The sequence below is a fragment of the Muscardinus avellanarius genome (assembly GCF_963383645.1).
Source record: "Muscardinus avellanarius genome assembly, chromosome: 3".
NCBI lineage: Eukaryota > Metazoa > Chordata > Mammalia > Rodentia > Gliridae > Muscardinus > Muscardinus avellanarius.
The window spans coordinates 632086-657415 of record NC_137788.1 but is presented as its reverse complement, the minus strand read 5'-3'; the positions used below and the strand labels follow the sequence as shown (position 1 = coordinate 657415).

At 51.9% G+C, this 25330-nt stretch overlaps 2 protein-coding genes across 2 annotated transcripts in view; both read left to right on the top strand.

The window, feature by feature from the left end:
• Nucleotides 1-3562: 3562 nt before the first annotated feature.
• FNDC10 (fibronectin type III domain containing 10) lies at nt 3563-4228 on the top strand (the record flags this gene model as incomplete). Its single annotated transcript, XM_080692684.1, has 1 exon — nt 3563-4228. The coding sequence occupies one exon, from the start codon at nt 3563-3565 to the stop codon at nt 4226-4228; it is 666 nt and encodes a 221-aa protein (XP_080548810.1).
• Nucleotides 4229-15279: 11051 nt separating this feature from the next.
• The window catches only part of SSU72 (SSU72 homolog, RNA polymerase II CTD phosphatase), a gene marked incomplete at its 3' end in the record, with an annotated part of 42851 nt that continues 32800 nt past the window's right edge, over nt 15280-25330 (top strand). Inside the window, exon 1 of the mRNA XM_080690995.1 lies at nt 15280-15395. Within this exon, the coding sequence (XP_080547121.1) occupies nt 15316-15395 (80 nt within the window). The 5' untranslated portion in view covers nt 15280-15315. The remainder of the gene's footprint in view (nt 15396-25330) is intronic.

Below are 25330 nucleotides of genomic sequence, written 5' to 3'. Positions count from 1 at the left end.
GAAGCCAGCCTCAGCTACTTAGTGAGGCTCTCAGCAACTTAGTGAGACCCTGTTTCCAGATAAAATATAAAATAGGTCTGGGAGTATAGCCCAGAGGTAGAAAGTCTGCGCAAACCGCAGTCCTCCAAGTCTCAGCCTCCCGAATGCTGGGATTACAAGCATGCGCCACCACACCCGGCATTTTTTATTTTTATTATTATTATATATATTTTGTGTGTGTGTGTGGTACTGGGGGTGGAACCCAAAGGCTTTCTACCTCCAGGCTATACTCCCAGACCTTTTTTATATTTTATTTGGAAACAGGGTCTCACTAAGTTGCTGAGAGCCTCACTAAGTAGCTGAGGCTGGCTTTGAACCTGTGCGATCCTCCTGTCTCAGCCTCCCAAGCGCGGGGATGACAAGCGTGCGCCACCACGCCCGGCCCTCAAAATGAATTTTTTAAAAAGCCACTGTGGTGGCTCATGCTTGTAATTCCAGCATCTGGGAGGCTGAGACAGGAGGATCCAGGTTTGTGCACAGCCTCAGCTACTACTTGGTGAGGCCCTCTGCAACTCAATGAGACCCTGTTTCAAAATAAAAAAAAAAAATAGAATAAAAAATAAAAAAGAATATAAAAAAAGGGCTGGGAGCCGGGCCTGGTGGCATATGCTTGTAATCCCAGAATTCGGGAGGCTGAAACAGGAGGATTGGGGTTTGCAGACAGCCTCAGCTACTTAATGAAGCCCTCTGCAACTTATTGACACCTTGCTTCAAAATAAAGAATAAAAAATAGAGCTGGGGTGTAGCTCAGAGGTAGGATGCCCGTGGGTTGCACCCCCAGTACTGCAAAAAAGAAAAAACAAAACAGGCCTGGGAGTGTAGATCAGAGATAGAATGCTCCTGAGTTCCATCCCCAGTATCGCAAATAAATAAATAAATAAATATAAATAAATAAAACAAAAAATAGCTGCAGGTGTAGCTCAGAAGTAGAATGCCTTGTGGTTGAATCACCAATACCACCAATGTACAGGTGTGTGTGCGCGTGCGTGCACACACACACACACACACACACACACACACACACATTCCCCAGGCAGAAGAGGGTCAGCCCCACCCAAGCTTCCCGTGGCATGACAGTGGAGAAGAGGACTCCCCAGAGGAAAATGGAGGCGTCCTCTCTAGAAATGAATGAATCTGGTCTCTGGGCAGCAGGAGCACCCTGGCTGCAGGGCTCTGTGCTGGTCCTTCCCCACGGCTGCAGCAGCTCGGACTTGCCTGACCGGTCCTGGCAGCCACACCCTCTGTGTCCCTGCCCTCTGGCTTCCAGTGCGACCACCCAGGAGGCTGGCTCCGACAGCTGCGGGCCCCAGTTCTAGCCCGGCTCCCGGGGGTGCTCTCTGCACGCGGGAGGGGCAGCTATGTGGCCCAGTGGGCTGGGCCTTAGAGACGGCCATGTGGGAAGAAGGCACCGTCCCAGAGGCCTGGAGCACAGGGGTCGGCAGAATTCCTGAAAGGCCAGATCCCCTGCTGACCTGGCCTCCCTCAGACCAACCAAGCCCCGGGACGGACCTGAAAGTGTCCCCGGGCCCCCGGGCCCTGCCGCCCACCAGAGAGGGTAGCTGCAGAGGGGGAGCGGGGCCGCCCTGTGTTGAGGGCTGGGGGCTCCTCCGGGTCTCTGGGGATGGCTCCGCTTGACTTCCTTTGCTTCACTGGCCCAGAAATGTCAGCTGGGAGGTAGGCGTCCTCCCCCCCTCCTCCTGGCGCCTGCCACTGCCTGAAGGTCTGTGCCGAGGGACGCCTGGAGCACAGCCTCCCACGTCCGTGTCCTCTCTTTGCCCCAAACTGGCAAGATGCCGTGGACGGAGTGTGTGTCTAGGCAGGGAGGCAGCAGAGCCCTCAGCCCCATGGCCAGCCCATACCCAGTGGGAGGAGGGCGTTCCGCTCCACCCTGGGCACCTTGCCTGGAAGCACTCCAGCCCCCAGGCAGCCCCAGCCCCAGCGCGTCTCAGGGTCTGAGCAAGGGCCGTCTCCCGGGGACCTCTGCCAGGTCTGACGGCGTTTCCACTCAGCCGGCCGCACAGCGCGGGCAGCAATCCACTAGTGTCCATCTGGCTCTTCTTCCCAGAGCCGCCTGGCAGACAGGCCACCCAGCTGTCCTTGGGCCAGAGATGCCACGTGTGCCATTCCATCCCTCCGTCACCAGTGCCCCTGTGCTGAGGAGCAGAGGGGCTGCAGGTATCTCGGCCTCCACCAGAAACCTTGTGAGCAGGCTGGCCGCAGCCCTGGACACGCAGGGGGGACAGGGGCTCCCAGGGCCATTGTCACTTTCTGTTTTCCTGGGGAACTTCTGGGCCACCTCACAAAGCTGGGGTGACAGCCAAAGCCCAGGGCCTGCCCTACTTCGGGTTAAGTGGAGGCGAGGGTTGGGGACAGCGAGCGCCTCTCACAAAGCCTGGTTCCCTAACCCTCTGCCGCTAGGTCGCAGAACGCTGCAGGCCCTGTCCAAGGTCCTGACAAGCCGGGCAGCCTGGCATAGGGGCCGCGCCCACGAGCGGACTAGGCGCTTGGCGGCTGCCTGGGGGTGCCTCGGGCCTGAGATCGGGGGCTGACCTGGGTTTTGGGGGACCTCCAGAAGTTACTGAGGCCAATTAAGGGGGCTCCAGAGGTGTGGGAACATGGCTGTCCAGAGGTTGGAGACCAAGGGCTCAGCCTCTCTTCTTGCCCAGGTGAGGTCAAGGCAAAAGGACAGTTGGCGGAGCCCACTCCCCACGCCGCTCGGCGCAGACCGGCCCCTCAGCAGGTGCGCACCGGCAGGAGGGCGCTGCTGAGAGCCGGTGCCCTACATAGGGGTGGGGCTGAGAGGGGGAGGGTACATCCCCTCCTCGCTCTCCTGGCGGTGCCGCCTGCCCAGTCTTTTTTTGGGGGTGGGCTTCCCCCCACTCCCCGGCACTGGGGATTGAACCCAGGAGCATCCTACCTCTGAGCTATGCCCCCAGCCCTATATTTTATTCTTTATTCTAAAACAGGGTCTCATTGGCCGGGCGTGGTGGGCACGCTTGTCATCCCCGCGCTTGGGAGGCAGAGAGACAGGAGGATCGCGCAGGTTCGAAGCCAGCCGCGCTGGCTTAGGAGACCCTGTTTCCAAAAATAAAATAGGTCTGGGAGTGCAGTCCGGAGATAGACGGGCTTCCAGGAACCCCAGTCGCACCAAGATAAATAAATAAATAAATAAGTAAAAATAAAAAACAAAACAGGGTCTCACTAAGCAGCCGAGGCTGGTCCTCCTCTCGGCCTCCCGAGTCCTGGGATCTCAAGCGTGCGCCCCCCGCCTGGCGGTGGGTTGCCGTTCGGTTCGGTTGGGTTGGGTTTGGTGGGCTGCTCCCCATCTTCTTCGCCGGGAAGGGGGCACCCGCGTGGCCGAGGAGGTCAGCCCGCCCTGGCGCTGGCCAGCTGCCGTGCGCCCGGAGCCCCGCCCGCAGCCTCCGGGCCCTCGGGGGCGCCGGGCCCGCGGGGGTTAAGGGAGGCGGGCCGGGGCGGGCGGGGCGGCGGCCCCGTGACCAGCCCGCCCGCCGCCAGCCGCAGGATGCGCGCCCCGCCGCTGCCGCCGCCGCTGCTGCTGCCGCTGCTGCTGCCGCCGCTGCTGGCGGCCGCGCCCACGCCGGGCTGGGAGCCGGCGGCCGACGCGCCCTGGTGCCCCTACCAGGTGCTGGGCGCGGGCGCGGGCGCGGGCGCGGCGGCCGGCCGCCTGTGCTTCCGCGGCCCGGTGCGCGGCTTCCGCTGCGTGGCGCCCGGGTGCGCGCCGGCGGGCGCGGGCTCGCTGCGCGCCAGCGTCCTGCGCAACCGCAGCGTGCTGCTGCAGTGGCGCCTGGCGCCCGCGCTGGCCGGCCGCGTGCGCGCCTTCGCGCTCAACTGCTCGTGGCGCGGCGCCCACGCGCGCTTCCCGTGCGAGCGCGTGCTGCTGGGCGCCGCCTGCCGCGACTACCTGCTGCCCGAGGTGCACGACGCGGTGCGCTACCGCCTGTGCCTGCAGCCGCTGCCGCCGCGCGCCGAGCCCGCCGCGCCGCCGCCCGCCGAGTGCGTGGAGTTCAGCGCGCAGCCGGCCGCCAGGCCGGAGATCGTGGTGGCCCTGACGGCGGTGGGGGGCTCCATCTGCGTCATGCTGGTGGTCATCTGCCTGCTGGTGGCCTACATCACCGAGAACCTCCTGCCCCCCGCCGTCAGGCGCCCGGGGCCGCGCCGGCAGGCCTGAAGCCGGCGCCCGCCCCCCAGCCGCCGCGGCGTCAGATCCCCGTGGAGGGCCGGCCGGAGAGCGGCGGGGGACCGGCCGGCCCACGCAGGTACCCCGGCCCCGCGCCCGCGCCCGCGCCGCCGCCTCCCGCCGCCGGCCGTCCAGAGACCTCGGCGCGGCCGGGCCCGCGGGCCGGCACCCTGCACCGGTGCCCGGTGCCAAGCTGGCTGAAGGCTGGCCGCGGCCGCCGCCTGGCCTCCGCGCGCTTCGCGGGCAGGGAGCAGCCCCTCGGAGCCCGCCTCGCCCCGCCCGACCCTCCTGGGCCTAGGTTAGCGTCGTGCCTTAGTGTCCGAGCCCTCGGCTGTCCCGAGGTCTCCGGCCCCGGCCGGCTGGCTTGTGCATGCTCCCCGCCAGAGTCCCCCGAGGACGCGTCTCCTGGAGCTCGGTAGAGGCCTGGGGCAGGGGGCAGGCCCTGTGCTGGCTCCCTCGGGTGTCCGAGGGGCCGAGAGCCGGCCCAGCACCCAGCTGCTGGCTGCAGTGGCGCGTCCTCGTCCGAGTGGGGGAGGCCGGCGGTTCTCCAGGCCAGGCCGGGTTTCCGTTTTTGCGCGCTGCCTCTGTGTAGGACCTTCTGTGGGGAGCGAGGCAGGCGACTGGGAGGACAGCATCGGACTCCAGGGCAGGAGGAGGGCTGCCAGCCTCGCTCAGCCGGCCCCTGTACTGTGATCTGGACCCCCAGCCTCTGTCAACCTAGGAGACCTAGGGGCCACGGCGTGACCAGTGGCACTGTCCCAGTCCTTTGCCCGATGGGAGGTTTAGAGCCCTGGATGTGACCCCAGCAATGCTGCCCGCCCACCAAGGACAGAGGCTGGCCTTGCCCACCTGCCACAGACCCAAAACCTGAATGAGGCTGCCCAACCGCCCGGTCACGTTGGGGACCTAGAGGAGGTGGTGCTGCCGGCTGTCCACGAGCCCCTGGACTGGACTCTGGCTCCTCCTGGCCGCCGCGGCTCATGACCCCCGCCATGCCCTCAGCTCCAGCGACCACCAGGGAAGTGCCCTGGGCCTTGGCTGGAACCCCTGCAGCACCCACACCCTACCTCTCTGACTTCACTCTGCCCACTCCTTGCAAGGCACCGCTCAGGTGTGAACCTGGCGCCAACGTCTAAATGTCCATCATTCTCAGACCAAAAACGTTGTCGTGTGTTTTATTTGGGATCTGGGAGGGAGGGAGGGAGGGAGGGTGAGGAAAGCAGAGTGGGCCAGCTCCCCGCGGACCTCAGGCATCATCCGCTTGCTGGCTGTGGGCTCTTTCCCGCCCCGGGCTTCTGCCCCAGGCGGGATGCTCTGGCATGCTGCCCAAGCAATTCCAGAGGAGAGGTCCGTCCCCCAGACCTTGGGGAAGCAGCATCTGGCCAGTTGTGTTGGCGGAGGGTGGGGAGGCAGCACCTGCCACAGTTAGAAATAGCCTGTTTCCCGGTGTGGGTGGCGGACAGGAGCTGTGACAACAGCAATCAGATGGCCCCAGAAGGGCCTTCAGCCTGGGCCTCACAGTGCAGAGCTGGGCCTGGGGTGAGGGCGGGAGAGGGGCCCTCCCCACTGGGCCCACACAGCCCCTCCCCACCTAGATTGTCCTTGAGGCCCTGAGGCTTCTGATCGAGGGAGGGAGAGGGGGAGTGGCTCTGAGGCATGACTCATCCCCAGAGGGGCGGGTGCTGCAATGTCTAGACAGCCAGGCAGGAGAGGGACTTGTCTCAAGCCGGTTTCTGTCTTCTCCTGAGGGCCCAGGCTACCTGTGAAGTGTGTTCAGGGGTCTTCAACCGGCAAGAGTAGGTGTGGGAGGCCCTGGCAGCGCCCTGTCCAAGGCAGCCTGGCCTGTAGCTTGTTAGACACAGTTCCGGGTCACAGGACCCTCTGGGGGCTGAAGTTCTGAGGCTCCCTTGGTCCTGGCCCCGTGTCAGGCTCTGGGGCTCATGCTCCACCTCCAGGCCACGGGGCTATTGGCAATGCTGAGGGGCTGCCCAGGGTCCCACAGGCTGCTTTGGGTTTGCAGAGATGGGCTTGAGTCGCCGGCCCCCATGAGAAAGGGCGACCAGCCTCACCGGTTGGGGGAGGACGCGGGAGCCAGTGTCTAGGCCAAGGGCACCTGCCTATGAGCGACAGTGATGCCCACAAATCATTCCTTCCCCAGGTGGCTACTTTTGGGCTGACCCCGCCATCTTACCAGTTCACCGGAGAGGCTGACAGTCCACCTCTGAGTCACCTGGAATGTCCTCCAGACGTACCAGCTCCTGGAGTGGCCTCTGTCTCTCTTCCTGTCTCCTGTCTCTATCTTTCCCTCTTTATCTGTTTCTTTCTCTCCTCCCATGTCTCTCATTACTGTCCCTCCCCGGCTTGGTGTCTCATTGGATTATGGCTACTGCTCTAATTTTTTTTTTAGTACTCGGGATTGAAATAAATACATAAATACTGTAGTTAGCTGGGCATGGTGGCACACGACTATAATCCTAGAACTTGGGAAGCTGAGAAAAGAGGATCCCAGGTTGGAAAACAGCCTCAGCAGGTAGTGAAACTCTCATTAACATAGCAGAAGGGGTCCTGACATTTCAAAATAAATATTAAAAAATAGGGCTGGGAAGCCGGGCATGGTGGCACATGCTTGTAATCCCAGCATTTGGGAGGCTGAGACTGGAGACTCGTGGTTCGTGGACAGCCTCAGCTACTTGGTGAGGCCCTCTGCAACTCAGTGAGACCCTGTTTCAAAATAAAGAATTAAAAATTGGGCAGGGAGTGTAACTCGGAGGTAAAATGCCTCTGGGTTCCACCCCCAGACCTGCAAAAAAAAAAAAAAAAAAAAAATAGGGCTGGAAGAGCTGGGTGTGGTGGTGCACACTTTTAATCCCAGTACTGGGGAGGCTGAGATAGTAGGATCATGGGTTCAGGCTGTTAAAAATTGCCTTAAAGTCAGGGGTGGTGGAACACCCTTGTAATCTCAGTACTTGGGAAGGTGAGACAGGACAACTTCAGAGGCCCTCTACAACTTAATGAAACCCTGTTTTAAAAATTGCCAATCAGTCGGGCGTGGTGGTGCATGCTTGTAATCTCAGCATTCGGGAGGCTGACACAGGAGGATCATGCAGGTTTGAAGCCAGCCTCAGCTGGTTTAAGAGACCCTGTTTCAAATTTTAAAATATATTAAAAAATAGGTCTGGGAGCCGGGCGTGGTAGGCACACTTGTAATCCCCGCGCTTGGGAGGCTGAGACAGGAGGATCGCGCAGGTTCAAAGCCAGCCTCAGCTACTTAGTGAGGCTCTCAGCAACTTAGTGAGACCCTGTTTCCAAATAAAATATAAAATAGGGCTGGGAGTATAGCCTGGAGGTAGAAAGCCTCTGGGTTCCACCTCCAGTACCACATACACACACAAAAAAATAGGTCTGGGAGTGTAGCCCGGAGGTAGAAGGCCCCTGGGTTCCATCCCCAGTACCACCAAAAAAACAAAATTGCCAACAGAGCTGGACGTGGTGGTGCACACTTGTAATCCTGGGGCTTGGGAGGCTGAGATGGGAGGATTGCGCAGGGTCCAAGCCAGCCTCAGCTACTTAGTGAGGCTCTCAGAAACTTAGTGAGACCCTGTTTCCAAATAAAATATAAAATAGGGCTGGGAGTATAGCCTGGAAAGCCTCTGGGTTCCACCCCCAGGACCACACACACACACAAAAAAAAATTGCCAACCTGGGCGTGGTGGCACACACTTGTAATCCCAACATTCGGGAGGCTGAGAGGATGATCGTGGTTCGTGGACAGCCTCAGATACTTAGTGAGGCCCGCCGCAACTTAGTGAGACCCTGTTTCAAAATAAAGAATAAAAAATAGGGCAGGGGTGTGTAGCTCGGCGGTCGAATGCCTCTGGGTTCCATCCCCAGGCCCTCAAAAAAAAATTGCCTTAGCTGTTCATGGTTTGACATGCTTATTTCCTTTCTAGACAGTCTTACCTCCAGCTCTTGAAGAATCAAAGTTAAAGTGTCATCATTAATACCTTTTTTTTTTTTTTTTTTTTTTTTGCAGGTCTGGTGATGGAACCCAGGGGCATTTTACCTCTGAGCTATACCCCCTGCCCTATTTTTTATTCTTTATTTTGAAACCGGGTCTCACTGAGTTGTGGAGGGCCTAAGTAGCTGAGGCTGTCCACAAACCATGATCCTTCTGTCTCAGCCTCCCAAATGCTGGGATTATAAGCGTGCGTCACCACGCCTGGCTCCATTAATGCCTCTTGTAACTTTCTTTCTCTCTTGGTACTGGAGATCAAACTTAGAGGCACTCTCCACTGAGCTACATCCCCAGTTACTGACTGATTGATTGATTGCATTATCAGAGATGGAATTTAGGGGCACTGTACCTCTGAGCTACACTCTCAGCCCTATTTTTTTTAGTCTTTCTTTCTTTCTTTCTTTCTTTCTTTCTTTCTTTCTTTCTTTCTTTCTTTTTTTTGAGGTACTGAGGGTGGAACCCAGGGGCATTCTACCTCCAAGCTATACCCTCAGCCCTATTTTTAATTTTTATTTATATTTTTTTGCGGGTCTGGGGATGAAACCCAGAGGCATTTGACCTCCGAGCTACATTCCTGCCCTATTTTTTAAAGAAGTTTATTAAAAGATAGAAATACAGAGGATGGGTAAAGCTCCATACCAGACTGGCATGGAGGGGTGACTCGAATGAATACACCCCCTATTTTTTATTCTTTATTTTGAAACAGGGTTTCACTAAGTTGTGGAGGGCCTAAGTAGCTGAGGCTGTCCATGAACCACGGTCCTCCTGTCTCAGCCTCCCAAGTACTGGGATTACAAGCGTGTGCCACCATGCTCGGCTTATTTTTTATTTTGAAACAGGGCCTCATTGAGTTGCAAAGGGCCTAAGTAGCTGAGGCTGTCCACGAACCACGATCCTCCTGTCTCAGCCTCCCGAATGCTGGGATTACAAGCATGCGCCACCACGCCCGGCTTATTTTTTTATTTTGAAACAGGGTCTCACTGAGTTGCCCAGGGTCTCAGGGCCTCACTACGTAGCTGAGGGGATTACTAGCATGGACCATCACCTCCAACTATTCTTTTTATTCTTTTTTTTTTTTTTTTTTGGTGGTACTGGGGTTCCTGGAAACCCTTTTACCTCCGGGCTACACTCCCAGACACACACACACACACACACACACACACACACACACACACACACTTTTTTTTGAAACAGGGTCTCTTAAGCCACTGAGGCTGGCTTCAAACCTGCACGATCCTCCTGTCTCCTCCTCCCAAGCGTGGGGATTACAAGCATGCACCACCACGCCCAGCTATTTTTATTTTTATTATTAATTTTTTTTATGGGTGTGGGGATGGAACCCAGGGGCATTTGACCTCTGAGCTACACTCTCTGCCCTATTTTTTATTCTTTATTTTGAAACAGGGTCTCACTAAGTTACAGACTGTCTCACTAAGTAGCTGAGGCTCTCTGAAAACTGCGATCTTTCTGTCTCAGCCTCCCAAATGCTGGCGGGATTACAAGCGTGCACCACTGAGGAGATAGAAAGGAAATAGGTAGATAGGGAAGAGGCCTCGGTAGAAAAAACTTAATTTCCTGAGGTGCAAGGGGCCAAGGTTCAGAGATAAGAAGGACCAAAGCTTCACAAAGCCATCTGGTTATTAATCAACAAACCCAGGAGACATCACTGGAGCAAGTCTGGCACTCCTACTGAAAGGAGACTCTTCAAAGGACATGCAAATTCTGAGAGCTGCTTCCCAGAATTCCCCGAATCCCAAACTCACCACACCAACAGAGGACACGCAGACATCTATAAAACCTTAGACCAGCCACCAGGACGGGTTTTCCCTCTTGGGGAACCTCTCCCCTTTGGGGAGCTTTTCTCTCTCGCAGGTCTCTTCAGCTTTGAGAGAAGGCAGAGTGCAATTGAGGGCACGTGGCTTGGGCTACACTCGGGTAGTGACCTGAATGCCTCTGCTGGACATCATGGCTGACCAGGGCCCCTGGGGGTGACCTGCACCTCTTTTTTCTGGCAGATCGTGTGGACTCTGGAAGAAAGCAGCTTGCAACTGAAGGCATTCGGCTTGGGCTACTCTCAAGTATTGTCCTGAAGGCAGCTGCTAGACTCCAGAGTTCCGACAGTCCCTTTGGGGTGTTCAGTCACTTTTCCCTATTCCCTGCCACTTCCAATAAACCATTTACTCCCCTTCCTGCGGTCTGCAGGTGTCATTCTTCGCTCACCGTAGACAAGAACCCGGTAAGGAAACGCTGAGTTTCTTCTCAAGAAACTCCATTTCATCTTTAATGAAACATTGGTGTCGTTTTTTTTTAAGAACCCCCCCCCCCGTTTCACCACCACGCCCGGCTATTTTTATTCTTGAAACAGTGTCTTGCTTGGTTGATGAAAGTTTATTTGTTGAGGCTGTACTCAAACCTGAAATCCTCCTGTCTCAGCCTCCCAAGTACTGGGATTACAAGAGTGCACCACCACAACCCCGCTCTTCATTTCTCTTTCCTGTAAGGAATCTTGGCGATGGAAAGGATTGCTAACAGTGCTCACGGTGACCACTGGCCCATGTTGGTGGTCTGGATATTTTCCTGGATTGTGTGATTTTCATTGTCTGATCAACAGATAATTTTTTTGAGGATAGCTAATGATGCGAAGGGTTATAACATATGTGAGTAAAGATTTGAAAAATCCCCAGAAATGTGGGAGCAACAGGCCTGGCTTGGGGAGTGAAGGCATGAGGAATTCTAGCACAGGCTTCCATAGTAAAGTCCCACGTTGCCGGGCGTGGTGGCTCATGCTTGTAATCCTAGCACTTGGGAGGCTGAGACCGGAGGATGGCGGTTCTTTGACAGCCTCAGCTACTTAGCGAGGCCCTCTGCAACTCAGTGAGACCCTGTTTCAAAATAAAGAATAAAAAGTAGGGCTGGGGTGTAGCTCTGAGGTACAATGCCCCTGGGTTCCATCCCTGTTACTGCAAATAAATAAGAATGAGCCACATGGTGGCGCATGCTTGTAATCCCAACATTTGAGAGACTAAAACAGAAGGATCATGGTTTGCAGACAGCCTCAGCTACTTAGTGAGGCTCTTTGCAACTCAGTGAGACCCTGTTTCAAAATAAAGAATGAAAAGTAGGGCTGGGGGTGTAGCTCAGAAGTAGAATGCCCCTGGGTTCCATCCTAGTACCGCATAAATAAATAAGTAAATAAATAAAAAGACTAAAAAAATAGGGCTGGGGGTGTAGCTCAGAGGTAAAATGCGCCTGGGTTCCATTCTCAGTACCAGAAACAAACAAGTCCCGTGTTCCTCAGCCTCCTTTTTCCTCCTTTCTCCTGCTTCATTTCTCTACCCTCCCTCTGCTTCGCCTTCCCTGGACACGCAGCCTGGCCACCCCACGCTTGCCTGCGGCAGCTCCTGCGCGGCGCTCACCCACAGGTCAGGGCTCACAAGTCTTTTCCCAGACTCCGTCCTGCTGCTGCCGTCGCTCTCACCCAGCTCCAGTTCCAACGCAGACACCGCCATTCCGGCCCCTCTCCACGTTGTGGCACTGCACAGAAAAACTCAACTCGCTGCAGACTCCAGGCTGTACCAGAGCAGCTGGATGTGGCTGGAGGACAGAGACTTGTCCACTAGTTTCACCAGTAACATCAAGAACCTTAACTCCGTAGAGGTCTAGGGTTTGCAAACAAACCCAATATTAGGACGACTTACTCTCCCCCATTCACAGATCGGCTCTAATTCTATCTAGTACATTTTTTTTTTTGATGGAGTCTCAGTATGTTCCTCATGCTAGCCATGGATTCAAGCAATCCTTTTTCAGTCTAACTACAGGCACCCTGAAACGGTTTAGAAAAAGTAGCCTTACTTTTTTTAATATATTCTTTTTTTTTTTTTTTTTGGTGGTACTGAGTTTCCTGGAAACCATTCTGCCCCCAGGCTACACTCCCAGACCTATTTTTAAAAAATATTTTTATTTGGAAACAGGGTCTCTTAAGCCAGCGCGGCTGGCTTTGAACCTGCACAATCATCCTCTCTCCGCCTCCCAAGCGTGGGGATTCCAAGCATGCACCACCATGCCCGGCATATATTTTTTATTTTGAAACATGGTCCCACTAAGTTGCAGAGGGCCTCACTAAGTAGCTGAGGCTGTCTGGGAACTTTGATCTTCCCAGTCTTAGCTTCTCAAATGCCGGGATTACAAGTGTGCATCACCATGCCTGGCTTTAAGCAAAGTTTTATTATTATAAACGTAGAAAGAAGGAAGCCGGGCGTGGTGGCACACACTTTTAGGAAGCTGAAACAGGAGGAGCGCAGTTCCCGGACAGCCTCAGATACTTAGTGAGGCTCTCCGAAACTTAGTGAAACCCTGTTTCCAAATAAAGAATAAAGTTGGGCGTGGTGGCACACGCTTGTAATCCCCAGGCTTGGGAGGCTGAGACAGGAGGATCGCACAGGTTCGAAGCCAGCCTCAAGTACTTAGTGAGGCTCTCAACAACTTAGTGAGACCCTGTTTCCAAATAAAGTATAAAATAGGCCTGGGAGTATAGCCTGGAGGTAGAAAGCCTATGGGTTCCATCCCCAGAACCACCAAAACAAAGAATAAAAAATTGAGCTGGGGTTGTAGCTTGGAGGTAGAATGACCCTGAGTTCCACCACCATTACCACAAAAAAAAGAAAAGAAAAAAAGAAAGAAAGAAGGGACAGAACAATTAAAACACTGCATCAGAGGAATGCAATGGAGTGCCTTGAAAGGAATAATTGAAGTCTCTGACCATAATCTTTTTTATAAGAAATCATTATTTCCCTCCTCCCATCCTGCTTAGTCAACAGTCCTTTTTTCCCACCAAAAGCAGGTGCAAGCCCACCAGTTATCTCTGCTGTGTAAGCCTTTTCTGTTAGATCAGTGATAAAAATGTGTTACTTCTGGCAGGGGGTGGTGGGCACGCTTGTAATCCCCGCGCTTGGGAGGCGAAGACAGGAGGATCGTGCAGGTTCGAAGCCAGCCGCGCTGGCTTAAGAGACCCTGTTTCCAAATAAAATTATAAAAAATATGTGTCTGGGAGTGTAGTCCAGAGTTAGAAGGGTTTCCAGAAATCCCAGTACCACCAAGAAAAAAAAAAAAAAAACAACCCTGTTTCCAAATAAAATATAAAAATAGGTCTGAGAGTGTAGCCTGGTGATAGAAGGGTTCCATCCCCAGTACCACCAAAAAAAAGTGTTACTTCCTTAGCAAGGTTAGGGGCTACATGGTATCTGTTCGCTTTAAAGTTTAAGGCATGTATTGTCCACCTGTGTCCTTGGTGAGTTTTCAGCCTTTTCCTATCTCTGCCAGAAGTTACTTATTATGTTGAAAACTTGTTTTATTTTTACTTATTTTTTATTTTTTTGTAGGCCTGGGGATGGAACCCAGAGGCAAACTCTGAGCTACACCCCCTGCCCTATTTTTTATTCTTTATTTTGAAACTGTGTCTCACTGAGTTGCAGAGGACCTCACTAAGTAGCTGAGGCTGTCTGTGAACCATGATCCTGATCCTCCAGTGTCTGCCTCCCGAATGCTGGGATTACAAGTGTACGCCACCACGCCCAGTTGAAAACTTGTTTTCTAATAAAGAAAAGCAGAGCACAGTTTGGGCTATTACTATTTTTTTATAATCAGTAATTAGTATTGGGTTAATATAGCTTGCTTTTTTTCTTTGACTTTAGTCTAAACTGTTGTGAAGATGTATATAATTCTTTTTTGAAGTGTAGGGGTGTGTGTTTTAACATTCAGTGTTTATCTGGGCTAAAAGCCAACTTTTAGCTAACCAAGGTCGACCCTGGTTCTAGCCCTTGGCTGACAGCTTAAAGACAGCAAAAAATTGTTTTGCCCAAGTATGAAAACTTGTTCTTTTAAGCAACATAGCTCTTATTATTATTATTATTATTATTATTATTTTTTTTTTTGTGTGTGTGTGTGTGTGTGTGTGTGTGGTACTGGGGTGGAACCCAGAAGCTTCCTACCTCCGGGCTATCCTCCCAGCCCTATTTTATATTTTATTTTTGAAACAGGGTCTCACTAAGCTGCTGAGAGCCTCACTAACTAGCTGAGGCTGGCTTTGAACCTGTGCGATCCTCCTGTCTCAGCCTCCCAAGCGCGGGGATTACAAGCGTGCGCCACCACGCCCGGCAATATAGCTCTTATTAACAATCGACAGCTGGGCATCGTGCGGCGTTTGTGAAGCTGAGACCGCAGGACCTCAGTTCCTGGACCGCTTCAGTTACTTAGTGAGACCTTGTTTCAAAATAACGAATAAAAAAATAGGGCTGGGGGTTTAGCTTGGAGGTAAAATGCCCCTGGGTTCCATCCCCAGTATCGAAAAAAAAATCAATACAGACTCAACCCCCATCAATGCCCATCGCACCGAGCCTCCAGACACTTCCCATAGCTTCACTTAAATGTTAAATGTTCCCCGCGCGGAGCGACGTGCTACTGGGAAAGGGAGGTGGTTGGGTGGCTGTCCCCCGTGTAGGAGGCCACCTCTCGAGAGCCACACTACGGTGCCAGAGCTCGGGCGTCTCCCGGTGTCTGGGGGGCAGACGGGTTTAGGGAGGCGAGAGGACCCGGGGATGGCAGCGCTGAGAACACTGGGCCAGAGAGTACCCCGGGTCCTAAAGGCCGTTCCAGGAGTCCCGTGCCGCTAGGCTCCCACAGTCTTCCAGTAGGCCGGCGCGAGGTTACCGCGTCATCCCGGCCGACGGCGACTCGTGACGTCACGACGCCACGCGGACGCTCTCCCAGCGTCGGCGCGGCCATGTGACGTCACGCGCGGCGCGGGCGCCGGCCCCGGCGGAGGTGTGTGCGCGGGCGCGGCCGGGCCGCGTAGTCCGGGGCAGGGCGCGTCGGCCGCCTGCCTCCGCCGTCCTCGGCGTCGCGGCCCGGGGAACGCGCGGGCCTCGAGGGGCCGCGCGGCGTCCACACGCCCGGCCCTCCGTCGCCGCCGCTCCGCGCGCTCACTTCCGGCGGCCGCCATCTTGCGCGGAAGCTCGCGGCCGGGCGGGACGCCCCGAGCGGAGCGGTGGACGGGGTGGCCGCCGCCATGCCTTCGTCGCCGCTTCGGGTGGCTGTGGTGTGCTCGAGCAACCAGAACCGGAGCATGGAGGCGCACAACATCCTCAGGTAGTGGCGGCCCGCCCCGGCGGCGCGGCTCGAGGGGCGCGGGCGGCTGCGTGAGGCGGCCCGGCTCCGTCCCGCGCCGCCGCGGCTGCGCTCTCGCGCCCCTCCCCGTCCCGCCAGGCCGGGAGCACTCGGGCCGCGGCCCCGGCACCCCCGCTCGCACCACGAGCCAGCTCCGGGTATCGACCCTGTGTTCGGCGCGCTCAGTAAGGCTTACTCCCGTTAGGCCCGAGACGGTGACCGCCTGCGCGGCGTCAGTACGTTGTAAACGGCAACTTGTTTTTTGCAGTACTAGGGGTGGACCCGGGGGCATTCCACCCCCGAGCTACGCCCCCCGCCCTGCTTTTATTCTTTATTTTGAAACAAGGTCTCACTAAATTGCAGAAGGCCTCACTTACGTAGCGGAGGCAGCACGTGAACCCAGACCCCCTGTGTCAGCCTCCGAAGTACTGGGATCGCAAGCCTAGCCACCGCCCGGCTAAATGGCAATTTTGATTGCAATGCTTGGTTGAAAGTGCTTCTTTAAAAAAATTCTTTTGGCATTCTACCTCTGGGATATACTCCCACCCCCTTGCGGTACTGGGGGTGGAACGCAGGGGCATTCTACTCCCGAGTTACGCCTCCCAGGTCTGTTTTTTATTTTTTATTTTATTTATTGTTTTTATGGTACTGGGGATGGAACCCAGGGGCATTCTACCCCCAAGCTACGTCCCCCCAGCACTGTTTCCCCCTCCCCCTTATTTCCTTTTTTTTTTTTTTTTTTTGCGGGTCTGGGGATGGAACCCAGTGGCATTCGACCTCCGAGCTACACCCTCTGCCCTATTTTTTATTCTTTATTTTGAAACAGAGTCTCACTAAGTTGCGGAGGGCCTCACTAAGTAGCTGAGGTTGTCCAGAAACCGGGATTCTCTGGTTTTAGCCTCCCTAATGCTGGGATTACAAGCATGTGCCACCACGCCCAGCTTGTTGTTTTTTTTTTTTGTTTGTTTGTTTGTTTTTGTGGGTCTGGGATGGAACCCAGAGGCATTTGACCTCCGACCTACACTCCCTGCCTAATTTTTTATTCTTTATTTTGAAACAGGGTCTCACTGAGTTGCGAAGGGCCTCACTAAGTAGCTGAGGCTGTCCTGGAACCGTGATCCTCCGGTCTCAGCCTCCCAAATGCTGGGATTACAAGCGTGCGCCACCACGCCTGGCTCCAGCTTGTTTTTTTATTCTTTATTTTGAACCGGTCTTACTATAATGGAAGGTTGCTGAGGCTGGCCGCAAAGTTGTAATTTTCCTGTCTCAGTCTCCCAAGTCCTGGGATTAAAATCGTGTGCCATCATGCCTTGCTTTTTTTGGGGGGGGGCATTCTAACTCCAAGCTACACCCCCAGCCCTATTTTTTATTCTTTATTTTGAAACGGTCTCACTGAGTTGCAAAGGGCCTCACTATAAGTAGTAGCTGAGGCTGCTCATGAACTGTGGTCCTCCTGTTTCAGCTTCCCAAATGCTGGTATAAGGAGCATGCCGGCTCCCTGGCTATTTTTATTTTGAAATGGTCTTGCTGGGTTATTGAGGGCCTTGCTAAATTGCTGAGCTGGCCTCAAACCTGTGATTCTCTTGGCTCAGCCTCCCAAGTACTGGAAGCATTTAAGCATGTGCCACAATGCTTGATATTTTTTGTTTGTTTGTTTTTGCTGTACTAGGGCTGGAACCCAGAACATTCTACTTCCAAACCACACCCCCAGCCCTGTTTGTTTTTTTAATTCTTTATTTTGAAACAAGATCTCACTGAGTTGCAAAGGGCCTCAGTAAGCAAGCTGAGGCTGTCTGAACTGCGATCCTCCTGTCTCAGCCTCACAAATACTGGGATTACAAGCGTGCGCCACAAAGCCCAGCTGCTTGGTGCCTTTTGATTTATTTATTTATTTTTTTTAATCTTTTGGTGGTACTGGGGATTGTTCCTACGGGAATTCCAGTGCGGAGCTACAATCCCAGCCCTGTTTTATTTTTTTACTTTGAAACAGGGTCTTCCTCATTGATGAGAGTCAATAATGTCCTTGAATCTGGGATCCTCCTGCCTCAGTCTCCCTAGTACTAGAATTATAGGCTTGCGCTGCCACAGCTGGCTTGGCTTATTTGTTCTTTTTTTTTGGTGGTACTGGGGATTGAATCCAGGGGCATTCTACCACTGAGGTGCATCCTCAGCCCTTTTTATTCTTTGTTTTGAAACAGGGTCACTCTAGGGTTCTAAGGGTCTCCCCACATTGCCGAGTCTGTCCTGGAGCCTTGTGATCCACCTGTCTCAGCCTCCTAAGTAATATTACAAGTGTATACCACATTTCTGGCATTTTTTATTTTTGTGGTATTAGGGATTAAATACAGGGGCATTCTACCTCTGAGCTATACCCCCAGCCCTACCCTCTTTAATTTTTATTTTGAAACAGAGGGCCTCAGTAAGTGCCTGAGGTTGGGTTCAAACCTGTGATCCATCTATCTTAGTCTCCCTAATACTGGAGTTACCAGCTTAGGCCACCACACATTATTTATTTATTTATTTATTTATTTATTTTTGTGAGTCTAGGAATTGAACCCAGAGGCATTTCACCTCCAAGCTACATCTCCTGCCCAATTTTTTTATTCTTTATTTTGAAACAGGGTCTCACTGAGTTGTAGAGGGCCTCACTAAGTAGTTGAGGCTGTTCGTGAACCGCAGTCCTCCGGTCTCAGCCTCCCGAATGCTGGGATTACGAGCGTGCACCACCACTATTTGTGTTTTTAAGTTATTCTCTTTGTACTGGTGATTGAACCCAGGGGCTTTCTAACTGAATTATACCCCCTGGACTTTACTTTTTTATTTTGAAGTTATTGCATATGGCCTTGAACGGGGTTTCCTCTCTCAGACTCCCAAGTCCTAGGATCACAGGTTTGTATCATCACCATGCCCAGCTCAGAACAAATGTTTTCACTTTTATTTATTTATTTATTTATTTATTTATTTATTTATTTTTTTGTGGTGCTAGTAATTGAATCCAGGGACACACCTTCTTTTATTTTTTATTTGGAAAGAGTGTTTCATTAATTTGCTGGTGGCCTCAGCTATCACTAAGTTGCCGAGGCTGGCTTTGAACCTGTGATTCTCATCTCCACCTCCCAAGAACTGGGATTACAGGCATGTACCACCACGCCTGGCTTCTAATAAATTTTTAAGATAGCAGAGTGTGGTAGTACACGCTTGTAATCCCAGCATTTGGGAGGCTGAGACAGGAGGGTCACGGTTCGCAGACAGCCTCAGCTACTTAGTGAGGTCCTTGCTACTACGTGAGACCCTGTTTCAAAAGATAAACAGACTAAGAAATAGGGCTGAGGGTGTAGCTTGGAGGTAGTATGCCCCTGGGTTCCATCCCCAGCATCAAAAAGAAAGAAAGTTTTTAAGACAGACATGTTTAAATTTCTTACTTGAACTTCCTGTCCGTTTCTCAGTCATGGCTTAGCTTGTAATGGTATCTTGAACTAAGTGTAAAAGTCCTGTGGTGGGATAAAGAAAACTCAGGAGGTATTCTGGGGGCTCTTCCATTTGAAGCCCTTTCTTGGAGCCATCAGTTTTGTCTTCTAATTCTCTGGCATGGTGGGGCACACCTGCAGAAAGCCCCTGGGCACCATCCCCAGCACCGCCCCCTCTCTCCTGGGAAGAACAGAACAAGAAAATGAGCGAACACCCAGGGGAAAGATTTGGGCCCAGGGGATTCGGTCGTGTTGATGAGAACCTGAATAGAGGTTGAGGATGGAAGGAAATGGGAGGCAGTGGAGGATCCAGAGGGTTGGAGCAGAAGTAGAGTCGGCTCAGGCCCCGCAGGTCCTTGATGTGGGCACCCACCTGTGCCCGAGGCCACATGAAAGGGGAACCCTCACCTCTCCAGCTGAGACTGAGCTTCAGGGCCCCCTGTACTGTGTCATCACATGGCTGCCAGTACCAGGCACTGGGGTTTTTTTTTTTTTTTTTTGGTGGTACTGGGGTTCCTGGAAACCCTTCTACCTCGGGCTACACTCCCAGACCTATTTTATATTTTTATTTGGAAACAGGGTCTCTTAAGCCAGCGAAGCTGGATTCGAACCCGCGTGATCCTCCTGTCTCCGCCTCCCAAGCGCAGGGATGACAAGCGTGCCCACCACACCTGGCTAGACACAGGATTTGAACAGTCCTTGTGACAGGGATGCCTCCTTGCTCTTAAGCTGCACTACCAAAGTGAATTGGTCTTTAATCTTTGGTCGGGTCTTTTTTTTTTTTTTTTTTTTTTTTTGGTAGTACTGAGGATTTAACTCAGGTGTTCTACCTCTGAGCTACACTTGTAGCCCCATTTTATTTTTACTCTCAATCAGGGTCTTGCCAAGTTGATAGAGTCTCCCTACTTGCTGAGGCTGTCCTTGAACCTGCGACCCTCTTTCCTCAGCCTCCCAAGTACGGGAACTACAAGCATGCGCCACCATGCCTGGGTGGCCATGTCTTCTAGAGGGTGGAACCATTTGGACACCTGTCCTCAAGATCTGCAGATGCTAAAGGCCAGCCTCTGAGAATCGGAATCATTTATGGTTTCAGAGGGCTTTATTGCCTTTTGTTTTGTCCTCCAGAAGGCAGAATTAAGACTGAGTGAGCTGGGTGCGGTGCTGCCTGCTTGTAATCCCAGTGCTTCAGAGGATGTACCCTGTTTCCAAATAAAGAATAAAAAATAGGGCTGGGGGTGTAGCTGGAGGTAGAGTGCCCTTGGGTTCAATCATCAGTATGTACTGCAAAAAATATAAAGGGCTGCCGGGCGTGGTGGCGCACACTTGTAATCCCAGCATTTGGGAGGCTGAGACCTGGAGGATCGTGGTTTGCGGACAGCCTCAGCTACTTAGTGAGGCCCTCTGCAACTCAGTGAGACCTGGTTTCAAAATAAAGAATAAAAAATAGGGCAGGGGGTGTAGCTCAGAGGTTGAATGCCCCCGGGTTCCATCCTCAGACCTGCAAAAAAAAAAAAATAATAAAATAAAAAATAATAAATAAAAGGGGCTGGGAGGGCTGGACAGGGTGGCACATGCTTGTAATCCCAGTACTTGAGAGGCTGAGACAGGAGGAAAGCAGTTCAAGGCCTGCTTTAGCTACTTAATGAGGCCCTCCACAACTTAGTGAGACCTGTTTCAAAATAAAGAATAAGAAGCCGGGCGTGGTGGCACACGCTTGTAATCCCAGCATTTGGGAGGCTGAGACCAGAGGATCACAGTTCACGGACAGCCTCAGCTACTTAGGCCCTCTGCAACTTAGTGAGACCTGGTTTCAAAATAAAGAAAAGGGGAGTGGTGAGTTGGCCCGGGCCATCCTCCCCCTCATGCCATTTTGGCATGGGGCTGTAACTATTTTCTGTATTTCTATCTTTTTAATAAACTTCTTTAAATCTTCAAAAAAAAAAAAAAGAATAAAAAATGGGGCAAGGGCTGTAGCTCAGAGGTCAAAAGCCCCTGGGTTCCATCCCCAGACCCACAGAAAAAAAAAAGGGCTGGGAGTGTATTTTGGACATAGAATGCTCTAGTATGCAATCCCCAGTACTACATGCTGACACACAAAAAATGATGTAAGTTTGTTAATAGAAGTTAGATTTCAGCTGATGTGGGTTTGTAATCCCAGTACTTGGGAGGCTGAGACGAGAGGATCCCAGTTTGGGGCCAGCCTGGGGTTGTAGCTCGGAGGTCGAATGTCCCTGGGTTCAATCCCCAGTACCCAGGGGCATTCGACCTCCGAGTTACACCCCCTGCCCTATTTTTTATTCTTTATTTTGCAACCAGGTCTCACTGAGTTGCAGAGGGTCTAAGTAGCTGAGGCTGTCTGCCAACCGCAATCCTCCGGGTCTCAGCCCCCCAATGCTAGGATTACAAGCGTGTCCACCACGCCCGGCTAGAAGTTAGATTTTTTTTTTTTTTTTTTGTGGTACTGGGGTTCCTGGAAGCCCCTCTACCTCTGGGCTATACTCCCAGACCTATTTTTACATTTTTATTTGGAAACAGGGTCTCCTAAGCCAGCGCAAGCTGCTGGCTTCGAACCTGCGCGATCCTCCTGTTTCTGCCTCCCAAGCGCGGGGATTACAAGCGTGCGCCACCACACCTGGCTTAGTAGACCAATTATAACAATCAGCTTCAGCAGCGAAAAAGTTGTCACCTATGTCTAGCTTGTCTTCTCCACATCTGCTGTGTACATGAGCAGTGGGTGGCATGGAGCGGGAAGATTGCTGGCGGCTTTGATTCTGGTTGCAGCAGTCTCATTTCGAGCTCCTATGAATCCAGTCAGTCACTGTGTGTTGCTAGGGTGGCCCTTTGCAACTCAGTGAGACCCTGTTTCAAAATAAAGAATAAAAAATAGGGCTGGGAGTGTAGCTTTAAGGTAGAATGAATGCCCTTGGGTTCCATCCCCAGTATGGCAAAAAAAAAAAAAAGAAAAGAAAAGAAGAAAGAAAAGAAAAAAATAAATGAAAGAAAGAAATGGGCTTGCTAAACCGGGTGAGGTGAAGCATGCTTGAAATCCCAGTACTTAGGAGGCTGAGATAAGAGGATTGCAGTCTCAGCTACTTAGTGAGGCCCTCCACAATTTAATGAAAACTTGTTTCAAAATAAAGAATAAAAAAAATAGATAGGGTGGGGAGTATAGCTTGAAAGTAGAATGCCCCTGGGTTTCATTCCCAGTACTGAAAAAAAGAGAGAATAAAAACGAGGCTTGCTAGCTGGGCTTGGTTAGCACACTTGGGAAGCTGAGACAGGAGGATCACAGGCATGAGGTCAGCTATAGCAATTTAGTGAGGCCTTTTGCACTTAGGGAGAACCTCTTTCAAAAGAGTAAAATCAACCTGGGGCTGTAGCTTGGAGGCAGAATGCCTCTGGGTTCTATCCCCAGTACCCCTCCCCCAAAGGGACTTGCTTTTCAAAGATTGGCAGTGGATCCAAAACTTCATTGTTTTCCAAAATCGTGTGTGTGGGGTGTGTGTGTGTGTTGTGTTGAGGGTTTGTGTGTGTGTGTGTGTGTGTGTGGTACTGAGGGTGGAACCCAGAGGCTTCCTACCTCCAGGCTATACTCCCAGACCTTTTTTATACTTTATTTGGAAACGGTCTCACTAAGTTGCTGAGAGCCTCACTAAGTAGCTGAGGCTGGCTTCGAACCTGTGCGATCTTCCTGTCTCAGCCTCCCAAGTGCAGGGATTACAAGCCTGGGCCACCACGCCCGGCCTGTGTTGAGGGTTTAACCCAAGGGCATTCTACCTTTGAGATACACACCCCCAAGTCTTTTTTTTTTTTTTAATGGTATTAGGAATGAAACCCAAGGGCATTCTATACCCCAGCCCTGTTTTTTTTTTTTTATTCTTTATTTTGAAACAGGATACCACTAAATTGCAGAGGGTCTCACTACGTAGCTGAGGCTGGCAGGGAAACTTCAATCCTCCTGTCTCAGCCTCCCAGGTACTGGGATTAGAAGCTCACACCTGGCCTATTTTGTTTTTATTTTGAAACAGGGTCTCATTAAGGTGATGTGAGCCTCACTGAGTTGCTGAGGCTGGTTTTGAACTTGCAATCCACCTGTGTCAGCCTCCCATGTATTGGGATTACAGTTGTATACCACACAACCTGCTTTCAGAATCATGTTAGCTGGGCGTGGAATCACGCACCTGTAATCCCAGTACTTGGGAGGCTGAGACAGGAGTATGACAGATTGAAGGCTGGCCTCAGCAAGGAGTGAGACTCATCAACCTTGTGAAACACTGTTTCATAATAAAAGAAAATAGGATGGGGTGTAGCTTAAAGGTAGAATGCCTCTGGTTTCAGTCCCCAGTAACACAGGCACATAGACACACAAAATTAAGTTAGCCAGGTATGGTGATGTATGCTTGTAATCCCAGTATTTAGGAGGATGAGACAGAATTGCAGATTCAAAGCCAGCCTCAGCAATTAAGGGAGACTCAGCACTAAGTGAGACCCTGTTTCCAAATATAAAATACTGCTGGGTGTACAGCTCACACACATTCTCCGAAGTAGAATGTCCCTGGGTCCAATTCCCAGCATCTCACACGCATGCAAATTAAGATAATGATAGTCTTGTGTAGTGTGCTGCATGCCTATAATACCAGTGTTTATGAGGCTGTGACAGGAGGCTGGCCTTGGCAATTTAATGAGCCTTTGTTTCAAAACAAGGAATTAAATAGGACTGGGGTTGTAGCTCAGAGGTAAATGCCCCTATGTTCAATCTCTAGTACTGTACTTTTTTTTTTTTTTGCAGTCCAGGGGATTAAACTCAGAGGGGTATTCTACCTCCAAGCTATACCCCCAGTCCTATTTTCCCTAAGTTGTTGCGTCTCAGCCTTCCAGGTTATATTTTATTTTGAATAGGGTGTCATCAAGTTGCAGAGGGCCTTGCTAAATTGCTGAGGCTAGCCTTGAATCTACAACCTTCCTGTCTCGGCCTCTCAAGTACTGGGATTACAAACGTGCTATTATGCTCAGCTAGTTCTATTTAACTTTTTTAAGGATATGAGCAGTTGAACCCAGGATCATTCTACCTTCGAGCTACACCCCCAACTCTATTTTTTTCTTCTTTATTTTGAAACGGGGTTTCACTAAGTTGCTTGTGGAGTAGCTGAGGATGGCCAGGAACCTTCCATTCTTCTCTCTCAGCCTCCCAAGTACTGGAATTACAAGTGTGTGTCACCATACTTGACTTCCTTTAACCTTTTTTTTTTCTTTTTCCCTGTACTAGGGATAGAACCCAGGGCCATTCTACCCTGGAGCTACATACACCCCCCAGCCCTAATTTTTATTGTTTGTTTCTTTCTTTCATTTTTGTGGTGGTGAGGATGGAACCCAGGGTCATGCTACAAACAGGGTCTCGCTAAATTGCAGAGTACCTCAGTAAGCAGCTGAGGCTGTCTGCAAAGCCAGATCCCCCTGTCTCAGCCTCCCAAATGCTGGGATTACAATGTTTGCCACCATGCAGCTTTTTATTCTTTATTTTGAAACAGTCTCACTAGGTTGCAGAGGGGCTCACTAGGTAATCAAGGCAGCCACAAACTGGTATCCTCCTGTCTCATCCTCCCAGTACTGGGATTACAAGCATGCTTTGCCACCACCATGACCTGCTTCCTTTAACATTTTCTTTTATAGCTTCTTTATGAGAGAGAGAGAGAGAGAGAGAGAGAGAGAGAGAGAGAGAGAGAGACAGACAGAGACAGACAGACAGACAGACAGACAGACAGACACAGACAGACAGACAGACAGACAGACAATAGAATCCAGGGCCTCATGCATGCTAGTGCTCTGCCTGTGAGCTGAATCCCCCGCTCCTTTATTGGAAAAAGACACTTACCTGATAAATCAAACATACTTTTCTTCAAGATTAATTTAAAAAATAGTTGGCCCTTGAGACAAAGCCAGTTAGTTGTCAGGAGTATTTTTGTAGGATTCACCGCTTTTATGTAAGAAACAGATGGTCACAGCACAAGATGGGTGGTATGTCAGTCGCAGCAGCTTTAAAGAAATAGTACTTCTGTTGCTCATGAGCCTTTTTGCCACTTGGGAACAGCATGTCGGGTGGGGAAGCATGCATTTCACTTTTATTTTTAAATAGGCTCTTTTAAAAGTAGCATTTCAGAAAGTTGGGGGAGAGGCAGTGAGCGTGGCAGGCCTCCACACACTTTGTGATGGGAGCTGGAAGCGCACAGCCAGAAGACCTGGGACAGCTACAGCAGCAATCCTCAGCACTTTTAAGATAAGCCAGGAGGGGGGGCGCATGCTTGCAATCCCAGCTTCTTGAGGCTGAGACAGAAGGATCGGGCTTGCGGACAGCCTCAGCTACTTAGTGAGGCTCTTTGCAATTCATGAGACCCTGTTTCAAAATAAAGAATAAAAAATAGGGCTGAGGGTGTAGCTTGGAGGTAGACAGCC